A 19,166-nucleotide genomic window follows, 5' to 3' on the forward strand; every position below is an offset into this window, starting at 1 on the left:
TTGATTATGACTATTCAATCACATTAATATTGTGTAATAGTGTTTGATTCGGGATTTTATGAATATCTGGAAACAGACGCGTGTTCCACCCGGAGGCATTTTGTCGATGCACCTGAAACCACGACCGGGTTGCGCGGGGCTCACCAGGAAGTGCGAGGGGACAGATGTGTCTCCTGTCTCAGATCAGTTGTCTCATGTCTGCGGCCTCGTCCTTCTCCCCGTTGACCTGTCCTGAGTCCACTCGCCCATAGAAGACGGGACCGCGAGCCGCCGGAGGACACACGCCCCTTTTAACAATGCCCCGCAGAAAGGTAAGGCTGCTGTGAGCTGCAGCTCGGACACACAACAACAACAACAACAACAACAGGACGCCACGGCTAACGTTAGCTAACATCGCGCTTGTGTGTGGTGATCTGTGGCTGTGCGACACACACTGAGTGAGTTAACGAGATTGTGTGTTGATTCTCAGGCTGCCATGTTGTGTGTCTGCTACACGCCAAGCTAACGCCTGTTTCCTGCTGAGTGGCAGGTTTGTGTGATTGTTGTGGACGCGTTGTGTGTCTCCTCGGATCCGCAGAGGTGTGAACACCTATGTGGGGGGGACCTCGGGTTGTGTGTTTGTGACGCTGGTTCCCGCTGAACGTCGCTAACGTGGAGATATAAGGGAACGAGCGTGAAACGCGGCGTCCCGCACCAAAACAACGCTGCGATTGGTCAGAACCGGGAAAGCGCCGCGGTGATTGGTTTGGCTTTCCAGTCCCCGCCCCCTCTCGAATGTCATTGGTCCACTGTGAAGCTGTCAAACACGTTCGTGCTTCGTGTTGTTGTTTATTTCTCCTGAAAACTTCACAAATGGTTTCACAGCACAAAACTTATGAATTAAGATGGATTTAAACGAAATTAACAATAAATGAGATATTATCAATATTTATTTTTCAAATGTTTCGTCCTAGAAATGATCATTCATGTGCAATTTAAGCATGATGTTAAAATGATGGGCAATATTCTCTATTGTTAACCCTATTATCTGCTTCATGTGCCTGAATTTCCTTTGTTTTAGTTTATATTCCATTCATATTTTCCAAAAATGTTTCTATTTCCCTACAGTATTAAGTATTATTATCCTTATTGCTTATTGATGCCTATTTTTGACTCTTGCTGCTATAATACCGCAGATCTCCTCATTGTGGGACTAATAAAGGATTATCTCATCTTATTGTAATTTCCATTAGGCACATTCTGCATTTACTCTGTATACATGTTATTTTCAGACTTAAGACTCCATCGTGTATATTGTTCTGTAATCTTTGATCTGTTGTTATATGAAACGATGCATTACTTCATTTACATGCACGGGTTTAGGGCATCGTCTCATGTAAAACTCTATTATTTGGATTCTGGACGGGGGGAATGTAATAAGAAGATATAAATAAGATTAAAAACAGAATGAATATATTAATTTTATATACAACGTCTGGCAGTTTTACAAATGTGCTATATAAAGGTAAATGTCGTGTAATTGTCCAAATTATGTGCAAAAAATATGTGCAGCAGCTTTTCTTGGGTTAATAAACAAATGGAATTAGTGAAATATATAAAAAATATCGATGCATCTTCTAAATGCATCATATTTTGCTGAGATAATATCTTGCAGGCCTGTGAGCTGTTGTTTCAGGGGATGCACGCGATCCACATGCAGCGTGTTCCCTGAAATGCAAATGACATGTTGGCGGATGCTCCTCACCCCACCCCCCACCCCACCCCCCACCTCAGCCGGGGTTCGGAGGGGAACGAGAGGCTCAGTTTTCAGCCTCATTCACTCGCTCCGCGTGCTGCTCGCTGTAATTGGGACATTTCATGTATTCATTTGTTCATTTAGGATGTTTGGAAATAAGAGTTAATTAATATATATATTATATGTTATTTATATCTACATTACACGTTGTTTACGAGCTGGCTCATCGGGATGAGAGGCTGCAGAGGAGAAGTGACGGGATGACGTTCCTCCCTCAGAATGGGAGCTTTGTTGAATCATCCGCTGGTAAAACAAAGAAACCAGTAGAACCACTCGCATTCGGACTGGAGCTCTGTTCACTGATCTGTGCGCAGTTCTCCGCGCAGAGCTCCGCGTGAACTGACGCTGCGTCTGCTCCTTGTTTCCAGAGAACCGCCGGAAGCAGCTCGGACGGGACCGAGGACTCGGATTTTTCCGCCGACCTCGAACAAGTCGAAGTTTCCGAGAGCGTGCACAGGCGCAGCAGCACGCGCCTGACGCGCGCGTCCCTGCGCCTCAGCCGAAGCTCACAAGGTAAACGTCTGATGGAAGATGATAAATTACAGGAGACACACAAAGTCACCTAACCTAGTGAACCTATTATACAGTAATAACCCATAGAGAACAAGAAAGACTTTACAATACAAATAATAATATCACCTTAGTTATAAATCATAAATGTTAAAAATACAGAAGGAAGTACACAAATAATAATGATTATATAATAATAGAGATTAAAAAATAATAATAACCTGGCCTTATGTGAATTCAGTTATAAGAAGACAACCTCTAAGTCTGACTTACTTCCTGTAGGAAATTAGTTGATAAAATGTTTATAAGAATGAAATATTTCCATCTACTGCAGAGAAGGAGCATCTATCAGGCCTTTTAACCTTTAGCATCTCTAAACCATTTTATTTTACCCTTAATATAAAACCAAGGTTCACACTTTTATCTTGTTTTAAACTTTAGAAAGTTAGAGGAACCGTTTTTCCTTGTGGGTATAATAAAACGTGTTTTATTATATCAAAGTTGGGTTTTTGTGCACTCTTCTGTTTATCATACATATTTTATCTCCACACAAACCAGATCTGTGTAATTTATTTATTTAATGTGAGTCCTTACGATGAGATATCTTCATCCAGAGACCACCTCCCACTGGCTTTTATATGAGCAGTGATAAAGCATGAATGGGTTGAGACAGCCTGACCCCTCCACCCCCACCCAACACCACCACAGACACACAAACACACCCTGTGTGACCTCGTTCTGCTGAGCCAGAGGGGATTCACAGCAGAGAAAGAAAGGATGACACTGTTCCCTCTGCTGTGGGAAGTGTGAGTCCTCAGAGGCTCAGATCAGAGTTCGCTCCAGACACGTCAGAAGCTCAGTCCTCCGCCCTGTGGTGGGATCAGACTCCTCACAACCACTGAGGCGGTTCGCTGAACAAGTAACTCCTTCTTCTTCTTCTTCTTCTTCTTCTTCTTCTTCTTCTTCTTCTTTTTCTTCCTCTCACCATTTTTGTTTGGAGTTGCTTAGACTACTAATCTAGAATCTGGAAAACGTTTAATGCGTCTGCTCTAAAAAGGTTTCTGCACTCAGGCAGTGCTGCAACCGACAGTTATCTCCAATATCATCTCACTGTTTACTGTCATCAACAGTCAGATATTCAGAAAAGATTATTAACCTTGACTGTGTTTACACGGACATTCAAATGATTGACCTAATTCAGAATAAGACACTATTTCAAATATCATATCTTGCTAATAGACTATGCCATTGGCTCTGTTGTTATTCATTACGTTTACAAGGACGGATATTTAGTTTATATAAAGCCGGATACTTTCAGGTCTCATAGATTTCCTCTCCTCTCCTCTCCTCTCCTCTCCTCTCCTCTCCTCTCCTCTCCTTCCTCTCCTCTCCTCTCCTCTCCTCTCCTCTCCTCTCCTCTCCTCTCCTAGATAACGGCAGCTCAGTGAGGAGCAGTTCTCCTGCAGCAGTGGGATCCGATGAAGGCCTGGACTCGCCACCGGAGCCGGCAGCACGCTCAGCAGTGACGGCGTCCGTCTTCTCCTCCGGGCGCAGGGTCACACGCAGCCAACAGGGGGCGACAAACAACACAGCCAAAAGATACCCGCTGCGCCAGAGTCGGTCGTCTGGGTCCGACACGGAGGCGAATGGTGAGAGGATGTGGTGGAGGAGTAGAGGAACAGTGGATGAGAGAGTTGAGTTGGGAAGGAGGAGAGAACAAGGGATGACAATAAGAAGAGGGGTGTGTGGGGGGGGGGGTCTATGTGTGTGTGTTCTTCATTCATTGTGGTGCTAATATCATCAGGCCTGGTTGTTATCACAGCTTGTTCCTGATCACAAAGAAAACAAATGTGTCTGAGCACAGATCCAGGACGTGTGTTGTCTCCATTCAATGGATGAATGGATGGATGAATGAATAAATGAATGAATGAATGGATGGATGGATGAATAAATGAATGAATGAATGAATGGATGGATGGATGAATGGATGGATGGATGAATGGATGAATGGATGACCTCACACAGACCAGGGGCTGCGGTTGTCTCACTTCAGCCACTGGAAGGAAAAGCACATTCATCTGTAATTAGATTGTGAGCTTATTCAATTTGATCATTCTTCATCTTACCAGTGAGTCATCGTGTGAGAAGATAGTAAGTGTGATGTCACAATACACAGTTAATCATGATTTATAAGAATCATAATTAACCATCATTTTAGTTATGTCTCACAAATCTAATTATTGGCTCAATAAAAGAAGGTAACGTATATTGAGTTGTGGACAGTAACACGTGTGAAATATGAGTTAATGTGCTCAAATTAAAATTAAAGGCAGAAATGACATGGTGTAAAAATGTATTATATTCTATAGTAATAAAAATGACTAGTAATGTTCAAAATTTAAATGTATTACATATCTGTTTAAAAATTAAAAACAACAAGGGCCATACAATGGTCCCCAGTAGATTGTCTTATTAAATATATTGGAACATAACAAATCAGCTTTGTTGATGAGGAAAGCTTAAAATCTGTAATCCAATTAAATAATATAATGAATTCAATATGTCTCTGTCACAGATAATTAGCTCTTTTAACAAACAATGAATCATCACTAGTAAACAATAACAAAAATAACAACATAACAATCATCAAAATCCAAATGGCAGAAATAGATTTTTTTTACTTTACAGTGTCCATGTCTGTCAAAGTCTCTCTTGTTCTGATTGGCTCAGCAGATCTGAAGCCGACTGAGGACCGGGACGAGACCCCCCCCCGCACCCCAACGGGCAACGCCCCCTCCTCGGAGTCGGACATCGAGGTTTCCAGCCCGAGCAACGACCTCGTGTCTTCCAGCAACGACATTGTAGTTTCACAGGAGGAGGACGAGAGATTGGCTAAAGAGCTGTCACTCAAAGAGGCCGCCGCCCATGACCTCTCTCACCGGCCCAAACGCCGGCGCTTCCACGAGAGCTACAACTTCAACATGAAGTGTCCGACGCCCGGGTGCAACTCGCTGGGTGAGGGCCACACCGCCGCTATGGCTTCCTGCTCTCATAGACCTTCTCTGAGCATCCTGTCTTTATCTGTCCCTCCACATCAGGTCATCTAACAGGGAGACATGAGAGACACTTCTCCATATCAGGATGTCCTCTCTACCACAACCTGTCTGCGGACGAGTGCAAGGTACACAACCACACACGTTGTTAGAAGAATCCACTGAGTTGCTTTAAAACAGAAACTAGTTCTGTCTGTAATCTTAAAGTTTCTCTTCTCTCATTGTATTTTGTGTTATTTCTTAACAACTATTTCACACATTGGAGTAAAAAACCAGCTGCATTTCTTCTTCTGGTGTTTAGTTTCTTGCTCGTTGTCAAACAGAGATTCTCTTGTGTTAACATCCCACTGGGACCAAGTGTCCAGTGGATGAAACTGAAGGAATCCAACAGAATCAAATTGAAATAGTCAAGCTGTGAAGCCTCCAGGAAGGTGGTGGAGGGGGGGGGGGGGCATGTTTGTGCTGCAGGGCTGCTTGTGAGTGGCTGGTGGTAGACAGTGTGGATGTTTTGTCAGGGCAAGGCATCGACGCGCGACAAACAGGCCGAGGAGAGGACGCTGTCACACCGTCAGGATGAGAACAGACATTCCACCAGAAACCAGGTAACACAACACACACACACAAGTGCATCAGGCAGACGTGACGCACGCTCACACGTAGCAACACACAGGTGCACAAACCCTTCCTCCTTCTGCTGTTGGATTTCACCTGTCGGACTCACTTCATCATGAGCTGAAGGTGTGTTTGTGTGTCTGTGTGCGCTGAGGGGAATCCCCCTGCGTTGCTCTTAAAGCAGCAACTCCTCCAGTGAAAGATCAGATGGCTCAGCTGGCCAGATGTTCAAAAGGCACCGTATGAAATGTATACACACAAAATAAAATAAGAAACGTGTACAAAATGGTAACACACACACACCATGCACTCCATAATGCTGCAGCTAAACACACGCTAGACAAATGTGAAAGTCAGGAGGAAGGTGAAAAAGATGAACACACTGCAACACATTACACAACACATTGGTTATTGCATCCACAGTAACTCTGCTCGCTTCTTCTCACTCCCTTAAAAGGTCAAGAGGTCAGAACTGGCTCTTTTGAAAGGTTTGTGTGTTTCCAGGCTCCGACCGAGCGGCAGCTGCGCTACAAGGAGAAGGTGACGGAGCTGAGGAGGAAGAGGAACTCCGGCCTCAACAAGGAGCAGAAGGAAAAGTGCACGGTAAGTGGGCGAGGGCTGAACGAGTGTGATTCGTCAAACTTAAGCATTTCCATATTGTCCATATTGTATTCCCCCCCCCCCCCCCCCCAGGAGCACCGTCAGAGCCACGGGGCGAGCCGGGAGCCGCTGCTGGAGAACATCACCAGCGACTACGACCTGGAGCTGTTCAGGAAAGCGCAGGCACGTGCCTCGGACGACCTTGTAAGAGAGAAAACTCATCCTCACCCCCCCCCCCCCCCCCCTCCTCGCTGTTCTCCTTCCTCCTTATTTTTTTGTCCCCTCTTTTCTGCCTTACTCCTCTTCTTCTCTGTTTCAGTCTGCAAACCCTCCTCTGCAGCCAAAGGAGGAGTCTGAGATATTTTTGGTAGTTTGGAGAATCACTTCCTGTTGTCCTGTACTTGCTGTTAGACTCGTTCAGATGAGACCGCCTTGTTGTTTTCAATCTGGCTTCAGGTCAAACCTTCACCTGAAGCTTTGAGCCTCCCAGGCAGACGCTCACTCTCTAGTGCAAACACTATATTTAGATATGTGACAGGCGTTCCCAGCAGTCATTGGTTTACCTGCTAAATCACCTTTAAAAAAGTAATTCACCAATTAGCTTGTTTAAATGTCTCTGTTCTTGTCTTTGTTGTAGTGGCATGGTGATAGATAAAGTAGTTAATCTTAAACTTGTCCCTATTCAAACGTTTAAACATCTAAAGTCCGGTTTTAGAGATTTAGAAAATAACGTCCCTGAAAATCCCTTTACACCCACGACCTGTGTTCCCTTCATATGAAGCCGTTTCCTGTTTGTTCCTCATCCTGTGGTTTCCCAACATCTTTACATTTATTTAGTTGATTTTTCTGTGACTGGTTTCCTCCGCTGAGGTTCCTCCTAAGTTTGATCTGTGGCTCAACCGATCCTCTTCCCTGCATAATTGAGATCTCTTCCTCTTCCTCTCCCCTCTGTCTGCTGGCCTGCCCTCTCTTCTTGTCCTCTTTGAACCTTGTCCCTCCGCCCCCCCGTCTCCACCTCCCTGCCTCCCCGAACAGGAGAAGCTCCGTCTGTCCGGTCAGGTGTCGGAAGGCAGCAACATGATAAAGACCATCGTGTTCGGTCGCTACGAGCTGGACACCTGGTACCACTCCCCCTACCCGGAGGAGTACGCCCGCCTGGGGAGGCTCTACATGTGTGAGTTCTGCCTGAAGTATATGAAGAGCCAGACCATTCTACGCAGGCACATGGTGAGGCAGCTCTCTGGAGGCTTCTGCAGACCCTGACCTCTTGTTTGTGGTTGTGCTCAAACTACAGTGTTTGTTTGCTCTGTTTTCCTTCTGTCAAAGGCCAAGTGTGTGTGGAAGCATCCTCCAGGTGACGAGATCTACAGGAAGGGGAACATCTCCGTCTTTGAGGTGGATGGAAAGAAGAACAAGGTAAATGTCCTCCTGATGGTCCAAGAATCATTGATCCTCTCGTGAAGCAAAGTTAGCTGTCAATGACTGGGGGGGTTAACACTCCTCTTAACCCAGTAATCCAGGGAACTTTTACACAAAGAAACACACTGACAAGAAAACACAATATTGTGTAATTCATACACATTGTCCTTCCTCACAGATTTACTGCCAGAACCTGTGTTTGCTGGCCAAGCTCTTCCTGGACCACAAGACCCTGTACTACGACGTGGAACCGTTCCTCTTCTATGTGATGACGGAAGCTGACAACACCGGCTGCCACCTCGTCGGATACTTCTCCAAGGTGCCACATCCTATACGTTTGAATTATTAATATACAGAGAGACTGTGGAGACGAGAACAGAAGAAAGGGCATAAATTACCTCAGCACGTGATATTATATTTGATTCTGTGTTTACACTTTCTGTTGTAAAATGTTATATCCTCTCCCTGTGTAAGTGTCACTAACCTCAACCTCAGGTGAAAGGTCGTATTCATGGATCGATTCTCTTTCTGCAGGAGAAGAACTCTTTCCTGAACTATAACGTGTCCTGCATCCTCACCATGCCTCAGTACATGAGGCAGGGCTATGGCAAGATGCTCATAGACTTCAGTGAGTACAGAACCAGTGTGTGAGTTCATCTGTAGCGACTCTCACACATTCACTGAACAGCCCTGTGATTGGTTGTTGTGTTACCTTGAGAGGATGTTTGACAGCGAAACTACTAAAAGCTTTTAAATCTCTTTCACCAGGTTACCTGCTGTCGAAGGTGGAGGAGAAGGTGGGTTCACCCGAGCGTCCTCTGTCCGACCTGGGCCTCATCAGCTACCGCAGCTACTGGAAGGAGGTGCTGCTGCGCTACCTGAACCATTTCCAGGGCAAGGAGATCTCTATCAAAGGTCAGGAGAGGAGCACACACACCATTATAGAAAGAGGCTGCAGGCTGTTGTGTGTGGATGGATCAGCACCGAGTCAGTGTTAACGTGACGAGTCGTCCAGAACTGGGTCAGCGAGCGGGAGACGGCTGCTCAGCTCATCGTCTTTCATTCTGTGCTTTCTCCCGTCACCTGAGAAAATCCTTGAAATGAAAAACAAGATGAAGAGTCTGCCTTCATGTTGGTGGATCTGTGGGAAACACAGTGGCTCCGTGAGCGAAATGCCGATAATAATAATAATAATAATAATCAGAAACCCTTTTGTAATATTCGACAGAGAAGTAACTAGAGCAGCCATCAGTGTGATGAAACAGCTTTTTATCTTCTTCCTTTCCTTTTGAAAAATGCCTGCACATCTTTTTGAATATTGACAGATGTGTTCATACAGAATAAAGGAGATGATTTGTCAGAGTGCTCCCAGCCGGCACTCGGCGTTCTCTCAGTGCTGTGTCCTGGTTTGATTAGTTCTAACTACACCACTGGGTTTCCACTTTCATGTGAATATGTCATATTTTAGCATCAGTTTTATTTTGCTGTGACAACAGTAATTTTGTTTGTTCATAGTCGCAGCCTGACTCGTCTCTCGTGAGGCAGCAGCAGTCCAAAGGGAAATTCCCCAGTATCTTTGGGATAGATGATTTGGTGCTGGGCCCTCTTGTCGCCCACAGGAGGAACTGTAGTAACTTTCTTCAGGAACTTTTCCTCCACAGCAGCAGCCTGCTACATCCCAGAGTCTGACCCCCTCCCTGTGGTTTCACTCCTCTGTTCACAGAGATCAGTCAGGAGACGGCGGTGAACCCGGTGGACATCGTCAGCACGTTGCAGTCGCTCCAGATGCTCAAATACTGGAAGGGGAAGCATCTGGTCTTAAAGAGACAGGTAAGAGACCAGAAGTCAAACTTCCCTTCATGCTGCTAAACTCACAGGAGAAGTTCATTTCAACCAAGATGTTGTTCCTCCTCCTCAGGACCTTATCGACGACTGGAAGGCCAAGGAGACCAAACGGGGAAATGGCAAGACCATAGATCCCACCGCCTTAAAATGGACACCTCCTAAAGGGACGTAGAGACGCTTCACACTCCAAACACCTTCAAACACACACCCAGCCCCATCCTCCGCTGTGCACTGGCATGCTCACACACCCTGACACCACCCCTCACACACACTCTTGTACAAAAAGCTGCAGTCGTCAGCTTTTACTCTGAGTTCAAGCCGTCACTGTCATGACTCTGGAAACTGACTTCAGTCCAACAATCATTTTAAATACGACTGGAAAAAGAAAGAGCTCGTTGGATGTTTCAAACATTTAAAGATCTGTCTCTGAAAAAACCAAGCTTAGAATTAAATTCTTATTTGCACAAAAACAAAGGTAAAGAACCAAAACATGAGAATTAGTGGTCACTAAAAGTGAAACAAGCAAAAGCACAGAAAGTTAAAGTGAAACATTAGATTCAAGCTTTTCATTTCCTCACCTCTCGCTTCACCACTTTCCTTCAGCAGCTTGAACACTATCACCTTCTTCAATGACTGATACATTTAAAAATGGAGTCTGGCAAAATCTTGTAGCAGGTGCCAGCTTCACGGAGGAAACGGGGGGGGGGGGGGGGGGGTCAGACGTGAAACAGGAATGCTACACAAATACAGATGTGGACAACGACACAAGCAGATTAACTCTTGGTTTGTGTTTATTTTGTATAGAGAGGCGAGAGGGCGGAGACGGCAACACAATCGATTAAAGTCACTTTATACAAAGGAGCGTGTCAAATAAATATATTCTGTTATTTATAAATTCATTATTTTAAGTTATCTCCCAAATTGTAAATTAATTAATCCATTCCTATGTTTTATTTATGAGATAGGGTTATATACGTCATGATGAACTAAGATTAATGTCCAGCGATGTAGTTGTGTGTTCTCTGCAACCGCCGACATCTGCTCCATCTCATTTGTCATCTGATGAGTGAAAGTAATTGTGCGTCGTTAGCGCACCTCCTACCAGACCCCCCCCCCCCCCCCCCCCCGCTAATCCGATCTCCAGCCGGAGTCTGTGCTGCAGTTCGCTCTGACATGGAGACACAGACCAGCTGGAAGGGATTCAACTGAACAAGGTTTCAAACTGCTTCAGGAACCAAGACCTGGATTCATCATCCAGGTCACCAGAGAAAACCAAGTCCTGTGATCTCAGCTGAATATTAACAACATGGGTTTTATTCTCACTGTCAAACTGCAGCTGGTTTTGGTTGAAACGTTTATAAGAGACAGAATAAGAGCAAATCAAAATGTCCCCCAGAGGAAACAGCGGCTGTTTGAATTCAGAGCAAAAGAATTCCACTTCTCTCTCGTGCAACAAACTCACAGTGTCCCCGTATTTAACCGAGCTCCATGGTCCCTTCCCAGGAAGCTATAGCTGCCATTGGCCATGTTGGTGCCGTGTTCTGTCACCAGGGGGCAGGGCGGGTGTCACCACGGGTTCGATTCCCCTCGTACCTTCGGTCGGGAAGAGGAAGCTCAGCGACACGTCGCTGTGTTTCCTGTGATCCTCACGTCGACCTCGTTCAAGTTCTCAAACACATTTGACACTTTTTCTACCTCTAAGGTTTTACCACTGTATGAAAACTCCACCGGCCCATTTCTACCTTCTTCTTTTTTTATCGTGTGTTGATGTGAAATATATTTAGCTGTGTTTGCCCAGCAAGGTTTTTCTTTGATTAGATTTGTAAAAAAATAAATATGCTATTTATATTCTTAAAACGACTTTACCTGCGTAGACCGTACAGTAACAGACGAGTCGGTGGAGGGGTCCACTCTGTAGCGCCGGCTTTTATTGTGAATAGAAATATTTATTTGAAGATTCTATGTAGATTTGAATGTGTTTTAAAGAACTTACCGGATTTCACCACCTTCAAATAGGACCACAGTCATTCTCCTTTCAGAGCCTCGTCTGTTATCTGAGGTGACGTCAGAACTTCTACACATTGTCACTGTCTGTTAACACACACGCTGCTGCAGGAGTCAACACAACAACACACCCTGTCTGCGCTGAGCCACGTTCTGCAGCTGGAGCTGCTTCGAGGACTTGTTTACATTCAGAGTTCAGAGGGAAGATGGAAGCTGCTCTCACGTGTGACGGATGAAAGCAGAACACCGGGGTTCACGTTGCTCCAGCACAGGATCCATCAAACCCGTTTACAGGCTGCAGCCATTTGAGCAGAGAGTCTGATTGAATCCTTCACTTTGCAGACAAAAGCCAGATGTTAGGGGTTTATCATGGAAACAGGTCTTTAGGGATCTTCGGAGGTTCCTCTGGTCCGAGTCCGGCTCCAGGTCTTAACGCAGAGAGGCTTCCTAGGCGCCGCACACTTCCTGTGGACCCGTGACAGTGGAAGCACAGCTACTCAGACAGAAAGTGAATCTGTGTGTTTCCCCCGAATGTCCAACTGTTCCTTGAAGTGTCCGACAGCAGCTGGCTGTGAAATTGAAGGTGTGTGTCCAACGACGTCAGATTGAATCAGCTTCTTTCCCATAATGCTTTGCACCTTCTGGATCCTTCATGTCACAAACATGGACGAATCTTTTTCTTTAGCAAACTACAGACTGATTTGTTTTTTGTTCTGTTGCCTTCAAAGTGCTGAGGATGTTTTTCTCTGTGTCTTATTTTCTCGTTGTTTCAATTTGTCTGTGTTTAACTTGTTAATCTTTTTTCTTTAATCTTGTGATTCACGTTCCTGTTTTCTTAAAATCTAAACATCAACAGTTTCAAACGTGATCCTCTGAGCAGCTGTTCTCAATAAACCCCTGAAACGTGCCACTTAGCTAAAGTTTGTTTACAGGAAAGTGCACTTCATTTTTAAAGGGTTTCAAAGTAAAAGTCTGTCCTTAAAAACATCTTCCTGATGATAATGTTCCATATGTGTCTGTGGCAAATTTAGATTTTGCTGAGTTAACGTTGAGTTTTGCTTCGCTGCCTCTGAGTCGATCGATCAGAGAGAGACTGTTCTCACAGAAAATGGACCTGAGGAGGTTCCAGTTAAACACGTGTCGGTTTCTAAACGTGTTTCTTAACGTGTTTCTTAACGTGTCCTTTAAGGAAACCGTCTTTCTCGTGTGTTTCTCATCCTGTTGTCTCGTGGTCGTCCTCGCGGCCGGTGGCAGCTATAGACACGTTCAGAGCGTTTCACTGATAATTCATTCTCTGGCTCCCAGTTACTAACCACAGTCCCTCCATCACCTTCCGTAGAGCCGCTTCCTGTTCAGATGATGCACACAAAGCAGCGACACACAAACTTAGCGTGGCATCGATGTGTAGCTCAGTTGTGGCTTTTGTATTTGCTTCTACCCGTCGACTTCCTCCTCAATAAACACAAATGGTGACTTCGATGTGTTGTTTGTGTTCTGACAGTAAAGAGAATCCTTTGGTTTCTGTGATTGACAACGAATGAACATCTGTACGTTCAGTGTGGATGAAGCAGCTGATGTGAACCACAGAGCCCAACAAACTTCATATTTAATACAAGTATAACACTCTTTTCAATTTATAATTCACACCGTTAACTACACAGCTCAATAAGTCACACACAAATCAAATCTGTACCATAACTATAGTTCCATGAGATAATAAATGTTCTGTTGTCAGAGTGTTAAAGCTGCTGAGGTTCAGAACCCGATGGATTCAAAGTGATTTATTAACTGTACAATATAAAATAAGCTAAGATTATAACGTCAGATAAACTATGAAGAGCTTGAAAGTCAAGAAAGTACAGAAATAACTAAATTAGGTGATGTGAAGCTTTAGAACCTTTATTTGAACTTTAATATTTTTGATTTTAAAAAGTGGATTCACATCCGCAGATGTTTAACTCAGAATAAAGACACACTCAGTTGATGTCATCAGCTTTAATGAGTTTGATAAGAAACAAGCCAACGCCCTGAGACGACACAGGGTGCACACGTACATAGTTTTAAATATGATTGATAATATTGATTATAATGGAGATGGTCTGGGGGGAGGGGGGGGGGGGGGGGGTTCCCACAGCTTTGAATTGATTTGAGTCCATTGCAGCAGATGTTGAGAACATCTGTCCCGAGTGTGTGAAACTCGACAGTCGGTCCTGCCGCTCAGCAGCGTACGACTGTAGCAGACGCTGTAGTTGAATCAGAGGTGTGATTATGGTTAAGGTGATTTACATTGTTTTCATCTTTAATAAGATTCAGATTTCCACTCCTCTTCCACATCTGGAAAACAGAGACAGACGCCACAAGAGTCAAGATATGAGATTATTTACTGCTTTTGAATAACAGATGAGACGTTTTATTTTTCTGCTTTTAAGGCATTGAATGAAATCGGACAATATGTCTTAAAAAAACATGAATACTGGAAGTAAAATCAATTATTTAAATTATATTAAGAGACGCAAACAGTTAAGTTTAGTTACAAAGTAGATCGGAGGCTTGATTACAGATAAAAATACAATCAAATCAAAATCAAATCCAGTTTTCATCACCTTCTGCTCCTAAACTCCTTCGGCCCATGAGTCCAACAAACATCTCCCCTTTGTTTCCTGCAGACACAAACACAGAAACCACTCGAGCAGATGATTTCACCACCGGAGTCATTCTAAGAGAAACAGCACCGATGTGGTTCTAATGGTTTAAACCCACTCACTCTTCCTCCCCAGTCTCACAGGTTGAGATGCTCCTGAAATACAAGAGAGGAGGAAAATGTTCAAACAGGAGATGATAAGGAAATATTCAAACGTGTCACTGGAGAAAAATAAAATGACAAAATACAATAAATCAAATTTAAAAGTACAAGGTTGAATTGTTTGTCCACCTGAGCTTCTTCCCATCAGGCCGTGGAACTGCTGCGATTTGGAACGCTTGAGAAGGTCTGCGAGCCGAATGCTTATCCCCCTCTCTACTGGGTTGCCCTGCACACACACACAGACACACACACACACACACACACACGTGTAATGAGCAGAGGGGTGAACAGTATATATTTTATTTTTTAAACTGTAAACTCTTCCATTTTCTCTGTTAATCTGCCAACATGATCACTTCTTCTCATCTTAATAATGTGTTAATGTTTTTTAACCTTCACCACTTTCCCACTTTTTGGATCAGGATTTTCATTTGGTTATTTTTAGTGTTGCAGATGCGTAACACAGGATATGACACAGCCCTCTATCATAATTATTTTTATTTAATACATATATATGAACATTTATACAGCACTGCAACTCTCAGGCAGCAAACCAGGACTGTTCTACATACCTAAACACAAACATGCATAAAAGACTGAATACAGAGTGCACATAGGGATGTGTGTGTGTGTGTGTGTGTGTGTGTGAAACGCATCCCCTCTCCTGTCTCAGTATGTTTATCAAACAGATGTTGTGTGTGTTTGATCTGTCTCTGCACAGCTGCACATATCTCAGGTCCAACAGTTCATATAACTCATCATGGACGACATGTTTCCTTTAATAACCTGATTATAACAGATCAAAGCCCGTTTTCTGCTTCTGGCAAAACAAAGAGGAGATAATTTACCACAATTTTCTACAAGAGCAAACAAATCATCAGCTAAAGTTCGATTTTCTACGATTCGTGATTTCATTTAGTTCGGGTACAGTGAGTCGGGTAGGAGTAGTTCCTTCCCTCAGCCACTAGGCGGTGCAGGCTGTGTGGAGCTCTCCGTGGTGCTGAAGTGTAAAACAAACAGGAGACGGAACAGAAAACTAAAACACTTCTTTATCTGAACACTGATATTACAGGACGTCGAATGAGAGGATTGTTAAAAGAGCGATACTAAATGTTGTATTTATAATATATATATATATAACTGCTACTTAGTTCCACAGGTGTGTTTTACAGGCTCAGCCAGAATCTGGATTATTGCAACAGACATAGAAGTTTATTTTCTCAGTTTACTTTATAAAAACAATAAATAAAGACAATACATGCAAATTCCAAGAAAAATCCATCAATCTTTAACTGTACACATTGTTTGGAGGATCTTTAGTTTTTTACCTTCCACTTGTCCACAGTCCACATCTCCCCGTCTTCCTCTTGGCTGGGGAGCGGCGTCCCCAGTGTCCCGAGGACCTGCACCAACACGACCACCAGCAGCACGGCCACAAACTTCAGAGCTTCCATCGTCGGCCCAAGGTTCTCGGAGTCAAAGTGGCGGCAGATGGTCAAGAAAGTTCTTCCTGAGTCGGACGCATACAGGAGCCAAAGACCTTCAGGACCAGAACAACATGTGTCTACTCCTGCACCTGCTTGTGCGTTTGCTCCTGAGCGAAGGTCCCTGTTGCCTCTTTTTAAACCAGCCCCTGCTCGCTCCTCCCTCCAGCCTCCAGTGTTGAAATCCTGCAGCTCAGATTCTTCGTGTGACTCAGACCTGATGTGCGTAGACACTGAGTAAACTCTGTCTTATCTAAAGCCAACCGAGCTCAACCTGTGAACGATGGCTGTGTTGATTAGTTTCTCTCTGTTGCAACTCATCCAGCAGCAGAATATGAAATGAGTGAACAGAGTGGAGCTGACAACACTGTGAGTTTTACCAGGTCAGGGAACAACAAGGAAGGAAAAGGCCACAGGCGACGACAGGACCTGTTTTATTTTCACTGTCACTTCTCCAGTCCCAGCTCCTCCGTCAAAGCAGAACCAGATCTCGGTCGTGTGCTGTGTTGTCTTTATGGCTCGTGTCACCTTGTCCAGGTGCGATTAGATTTCCAGCTCAGTTTGTGTTTGTGAAAGTCTCGGTGGGGGGGGCTGTGCACGGCGGCGTGATGAATTTATGCTTTAAACGGCCACAGCCTTCAACAAGAATCCAATTATCTACCTCTCTCTGCACGCCACACAGACGAATCATTATGATCCATCTTACAGAGCATAATGAACTGGGAGCACGGTGATGCACTGGTTCCCACTTTGGCTACACAGCAAGAAGGTTGGAATGTTCTCTTTGTACTGGCGCTTCCTAAAACACATGCAGGTTGGGTTTAGATAATCTGAGACATTAAATTGACCCTAGTTGTGACAGTGAGTGACTAACCCATTTCAGCGGCTCTTCTAAATATGGCTGACAAAAGCATCCTTCGATCCCCAAGAAACAAATACTCCAACGGGGGATCCTTCCTATCCCAGGATGCATTGCACCTCAGTGACGAGGTCGTGGTGCCAGCGAGCGATGAGACGTCGGCTTGAGTTTAACGCTTCACTGAAAATATTGTTCAGCTTCACATGCTGTTGATGTTGTAACAACACGAAGCAGGTTGAAGATCACAGAAGTTCACATTTAAAGAAGTAAAAGTAAAAGTACTTGCAGAGTTTAACCTGTTACACAAAGAAACTTCGAGTACATCATCTTCAGCAGTGATGCTGCTGCTACAGGAGGCGGAGTCTAATGTAACCTGATTATAAATATTATAAATATAATAACAATCTGATCGTGTAACACAAGGCTTTGTAAAAGTGTGGTGGAGCAGAAAGTGCAGATATGTGAAGTGTAAAAGTGAAAAGTACCCAAATGTAAATCTACTTAAGTAATGTAAAGATACATGAAGCATTTAGTACAATAACAAAGTAAATGTACTTAGTTACATTCAAACACTGGAAAGAGGCACGTCCCAATGTCTCAGTCAACCATTCATCCATCCAACGTCCTTTCATTCATACATCTATTCATCTATTCATCCACTCATCCACTCATCCACTCATCCATCCATCCATCCATCCAACGTCCTTTCATTCATACATCTATTCATCCATTCATTCACTCATCCATCCATTCATCCATCCATCCATCCATCCATCCATCCAACGTCCTTTCATTCATACATCTATTCATCCATTCATCCATTCATCCACTCATCCACCCATCCATCCATTCATCCATCCATCCATCCATCCAACGTCCTTTCATTCATACATCTATTCATCCATTCATCCACTCATCCATCCATTCATCCATCCATCCATCCATCCAACGTCCTTTCATTCATACATCTATTCATCCACTCATCCACTCATCCATCCATCCATTCAACCGTCCTTTCATTCATTCATCTATTCATCCATTCAACCATCCATCCATTCAACCGTCCTTTCATTCATTCATCTATTCATCCATTCAACCATTCATCCATCCAACGTCCTTTCATTCATACATCTATTCAGCCATTCATCCATTCATCCATTCATCCATTCATCCATTCATTCATCCATTCATCCACTCATCCATTCATCCATTCAACCGTCCTTTCATTCATACATCCATTCATCCATCTATCCATCCATCCATTTAACATTCATCTATTCATCCATTCATCCATTCATTCATCCATTCAACCATCCTTTCATACATCCATCCATTCATCCATTCATCCATCCTTCCATTCATCCATTCATCCATTCATTCATCCATTCATCCGTCCTTTCATTCATACATCCATTCATACATCCATCCATTCATCCATTCATCCATCCTTCCATCCATCCATTCATCCATTCATCCATTCATCCATTCATTCAATAGTCTCCACTCAACACCTACACAGTCAGGATGAGAACAAACTCCAGGAACCTTCCGGCTGTGCGGCGAAGGGGCTGAAGCTAACATGCTAACATGCTAACATGCTAACATGACGAACACAGTAAAGCTTCCACCTGCTTGTCAGGTCACGTGAGCTCGAGTGTTGTGAACACATTACAGCCTCATACACACACTTCCCTTCTTCACGATAGTATGAGCACAAAATTCTGTGACAAAGTGACAAAGTTCTCATATTATATTATACTGCATTACATTGCATATTGCAATCGGACACTGTATACTGTTTTGCATTTTGCATTTCACTTTTTACTTCACTTTTTATATCTTTTATCTTTCATATATTTTTATTCAGAAATGTTTATGTCAAAATAAATGTTACTTTGTATAAATATTGGAAAAAAGTGAGTAAATAAGAAGTAAACAGTGAGTAAATATATACTGGTTTTCTATTTTTTATTGCTTTTCCTATGTGTGTTGTATTTATTGCGTTTTATGTTTCTATGTTCATTGTGTGCACCAATCACCAGAGCAAATTCCTTGTAGGTGTAAACCTACTTGGCAATAAAATACTTCTGATTCTGATTCTGAGATGATGACCTCCTCTTCTCAATAGCTCCTGATTGTCAAAGGATTCTGATTACAGCTTCCTCAGAGGAGCTGCTATTAA

The 19,166-nt window shown here is 43.7% G+C and overlaps 1 protein-coding gene across 6 annotated transcripts; it reads left to right on the forward strand.

Annotated features, from left to right (window-relative positions):
* The first annotated feature begins 110 nt into the window (after nucleotides 1-110).
* Nucleotides 111-10,951, forward strand: LOC133970623 (histone acetyltransferase KAT7-like). Of its 6 annotated transcripts, none has more exons than XM_062407572.1 (15): nucleotides 112-311; nucleotides 2,164-2,308; nucleotides 3,736-3,954; nucleotides 5,036-5,320; nucleotides 5,404-5,486; nucleotides 5,874-5,960; nucleotides 6,475-6,573; nucleotides 6,664-6,774; nucleotides 7,606-7,797; nucleotides 7,897-7,986; nucleotides 8,168-8,308; nucleotides 8,524-8,617; nucleotides 8,758-8,904; nucleotides 9,713-9,819; nucleotides 9,908-10,951. In XM_062407572.1, the coding sequence occupies exons 1-15, from the start codon at nucleotides 297-299 to the stop codon at nucleotides 10,004-10,006; spliced, it is 1,914 nt and encodes a 637-aa protein (XP_062263556.1). In that variant the 5' UTR covers nucleotides 112-296; the 3' UTR covers nucleotides 10,007-10,951. The 6 variants fall into 6 exon arrangements, with proteins under 6 accessions (XP_062263554.1, XP_062263556.1, XP_062263559.1 ...); XM_062407575.1 differs by having other exon boundaries at nucleotides 6,664-6,753; XM_062407574.1 differs by having other exon boundaries at nucleotides 5,039-5,320.
* The last annotated feature ends 8,215 nt before the right edge of the window (nucleotides 10,952-19,166 follow it).

This window comes from Platichthys flesus, chromosome 16, assembly GCF_949316205.1.
Source record: "Platichthys flesus chromosome 16, fPlaFle2.1, whole genome shotgun sequence".
Lineage (NCBI taxonomy): Eukaryota > Metazoa > Chordata > Actinopteri > Pleuronectiformes > Pleuronectidae > Platichthys > Platichthys flesus.